The sequence below is a fragment of the Quercus lobata genome, chromosome 2, assembly GCF_001633185.2.
Source record: "Quercus lobata isolate SW786 chromosome 2, ValleyOak3.0 Primary Assembly, whole genome shotgun sequence".
In the NCBI taxonomy this organism is placed as follows: domain Eukaryota; kingdom Viridiplantae; phylum Streptophyta; class Magnoliopsida; order Fagales; family Fagaceae; genus Quercus; species Quercus lobata.
In genome coordinates, this window is record NC_044905.1 from 97,245,026 (window position 1) to 97,247,792 (window position 2,767).

A 2,767-nucleotide genomic window follows, 5' to 3' on the forward strand; every position below is an offset into this window, starting at 1 on the left:
TCAGATTGCCCTTAACACCTTGCATTCAACATCAAAACTTTTGAAAGCACCCTCCAATTGCAGATTTAGAACTTTGACAGCAATGATAGTCCCATCAGATAGTATTCCTTTGTACACAGAACCAAAACCTCCTTTTCCAAGCAAGTTGCTCTCACAAAAGTTATTTGTTCCAGGAGAAAGCTCTTGATATAATATCATTTTATGATCCACTGTAGGCAATGTGATAGGCAAACCTGCAATCTGCACGTTACATTGTGGACGTCTTCTTTGCATTATGACCAGTGTTGCAAAGATTATAATTGTTGCAATGGCAAGAACAATATATTTGAGCAAAACTTGTTTCACCCTTGATCCAAGAGAAGTTTAACTTGTACAAGATGGAACTCCAAAAATTGGATTCCCACAAAGTGCTTCATTACCTAAAAATGATTCTGCGGTGAAGTTTGCAAAAGGTCCGGTGGATGGAATCTCTCCCGATAGCCTATTTAAGGACAAATTCAAATACTTGAGATATGGAAGTGTCTCAAGAGATTTTGGAATGGTACCAGAGATATTATTGTTTGAGAGATCCAGTTGATCCATTCCCCTCAATTGTCCAAAAGATTGTGGAATGTTTCCTTGGAATGAGTTCTTTGACATGTTTAGATAACTTAGGCTCTCAAAAGCACCAATGATACTGGGAATATTTCCAGTAATTTGATTATAGGATAAGTCCATGATTACAACAATGCGCAATTTTGTCATTCTCGAAAACAAACTTCCGCTGAGGAAATTTGATGATAAATCCAAGAATAATAGGTTTTGAAAACTCCACAAGTTCAATGGGATTGATGATGTCAGTGTGTCATGTTGAATGTTTGCAAAAGACTGAGATTTCCAATGCAATTCGGGATGGATCTTGAGAGACTGTTAACAGAGAGCGACAATTCTCCCAGGTTCTTTAATTGACAAAGTTGTTCTGGAATGGATCCTTCAATCAAGTTCTTGTCAAGAAACAATTTTTGCAATCTCTCCAATCCCCCCAATGTGGCCGGTATGTTTCAGGTCAAATTGTTGCCCAACAAATCAAGTGTGTACAAGTTTTTCAAGAAACCAATTCCCATTGGAATTTGACCCTTTAGTTGGTTTTCACTTGCATCAAAGACTTTAAGCGAAAGTGAAAAATTTCCAATGGCATCCGGAATTGTAATATTCAAGAGATTGGTGGATAAATATAGCTCCTCCAAAAATCTGCAATTAGTTAAAGATAAAAGGAAACTATGCTCTTGATATCCAGGCTCCGCTGTCAGCTGATTGTCACCTAGACCAAGCATTTTTAGATTTTTTAAGTTCCCAAGATTTCTGGGTATATGTCCAGAGAGAAAGTTAACAGAAAAATTTACTATGAAGAGGCTGGAAATATTTGAAAGATATGATGGGATATGACCACTAATTTTGTTGAAACCAAGTACTAGAATTTCAAGATTAGGGCAAGAGATCCAAGTATCTAATGGAAGATTTCCAGAAAAGGAATTTTCAACCAAGCTAAGCTGTTGTAGAGAGGTAATGTTGAAAATATTTTGGGGTATTGCCCCAGTGAGATCATTATGTTGAAATACCAAAATTTTCAAATTTTGGAGACACCATAAATCACTTGGAATGCCACCTTTCACGTTGTTTAATTCGATGGCAAACTCTTGTAACATTGACAAGTTGCTTATGACAGGAGGTATATTTCCAGTTAAATTGTTACTTCCAAGATCTAGCACTTCAAGCTTTTCTAAACTCCTAAAACCTTTTGGAATACGTCCATCAAACTTATTTTTTGACAGAGATAAGACAGAAAGCTCTGTACAGTTATTAAACTGTGAGGTGAGCTTACCGCTGAATTCATTCGTGGAAATATACAGTCCTTGAAGATTAGGACATTGGGTGCAAAGATTCATTGGAAGGGTTCCTGAGAAGTGATTTTGTGTAAGACCAATAGCCGTTAGAAAAGAGAAGTTAAAGATGACAAGAGGAAATGGACCAGTAAGGCTATTATCTTCCAAAGTCAAGATCTCTAATGACGATATATTGCTAAGGGACAATGGAATTGTACCACTTAGACTATTTTTACGAAGATATAAATCTCGAAGTTTAGGTAAAATGCCCAATTCTTTAGGTATGCCACCACTAAAATTGTTGTAATTAAGATTCAAATATTCAAGCTTCTAGCAATTATGTATAGTTGGAGGGATACTACCTTCCAATAAGTTGTTTGACAAGTGAAGTCTCCTCAAGCGGTGTAGATGACTAATCTCATGTGGCAGAAAACCACCGAAGATGTTGTTTTTAAGATCAAGTGAGACTAGGAAGGAGAAGTTGGCAATATGAGGGGAAACGGTGCCATGGAGACCCACATAGGAAAGGTTCAAGGCTATGACTCTTTGTTTGTGTCGGCTGCAAGAGACCCCAAACTACTCACAGAAGTTTGTTGTTGTGGACCAGTTACCACCAGCAAAGACAGAATCGTTTGGGCTAAAAGTCATTTGAGATTTGAAGGCAATGAGAGCTGATTGATCGATAAAGTTGTCGGAAGATTGGGACGACTGAAGTACGCATGGCTGCATTAACAGAAAAGCCAACAAGAGGAAAATGTATGGCCTTTCCATTAGCGCAATGTTTGTGCACAAGAGAAACAGAGAAGGCTCTTTGGAATAGGATAGTCTTGCTGTTTCATTGGTACATCTTATTAATACAAAATCATTTCAGATGTATCATATTCATGGGTATGCAATGATGAAGC

The 2,767-nt window shown here is 37.5% G+C and overlaps 2 protein-coding genes across 2 annotated transcripts; both read right to left on the minus strand.

Annotated features, from left to right (window-relative positions):
• On the minus strand, positions 1 to 744 carry LOC115973983 (protein BRASSINOSTEROID INSENSITIVE 1-like). The gene is made up of 2 exons (XM_031094217.1): positions 375 to 744; positions 1 to 233 (listed from the first exon to the last, which is right to left on the minus strand). The coding sequence occupies exons 1-2, from the start codon at positions 742 to 744 to the stop codon at positions 1 to 3; spliced, it is 603 nt and encodes a 200-aa protein (XP_030950077.1).
• A 296-nt stretch (positions 745 to 1,040) lies between these two features.
• LOC115973984 (putative receptor-like protein kinase At3g47110) lies at positions 1,041 to 1,925 on the minus strand. The gene has a single exon (XM_031094218.1). The coding sequence runs from the start codon at positions 1,923 to 1,925 to the stop codon at positions 1,041 to 1,043; it is 885 nt and encodes a 294-aa protein (XP_030950078.1).
• Positions 1,926 to 2,767: the final 842 nt, after the last annotated feature.

What these genes read in the sequence shown, in the direction of transcription:
- LOC115973983 (XM_031094217.1), bottom strand. Translation starts at nt 744, where the DNA reads ATGACAAAATTGCGCATTGTTGTAATCATGGACTTATCCTATAATCAA. An exon ending in AATTTTTGGAGTTCCATCTT is followed by an intron (nt 234 to 374) that starts GTACAAGTTAAA and finishes TGCAGATTGCAG; the next exon opens with GTTTGCCTATCACATTGCCT.
- LOC115973984 (XM_031094218.1), bottom strand. Translation starts at nt 1,925, where the DNA reads ATGAATCTTTGCACCCAATGTCCTAATCTTCAAGGACTGTATATTTCC.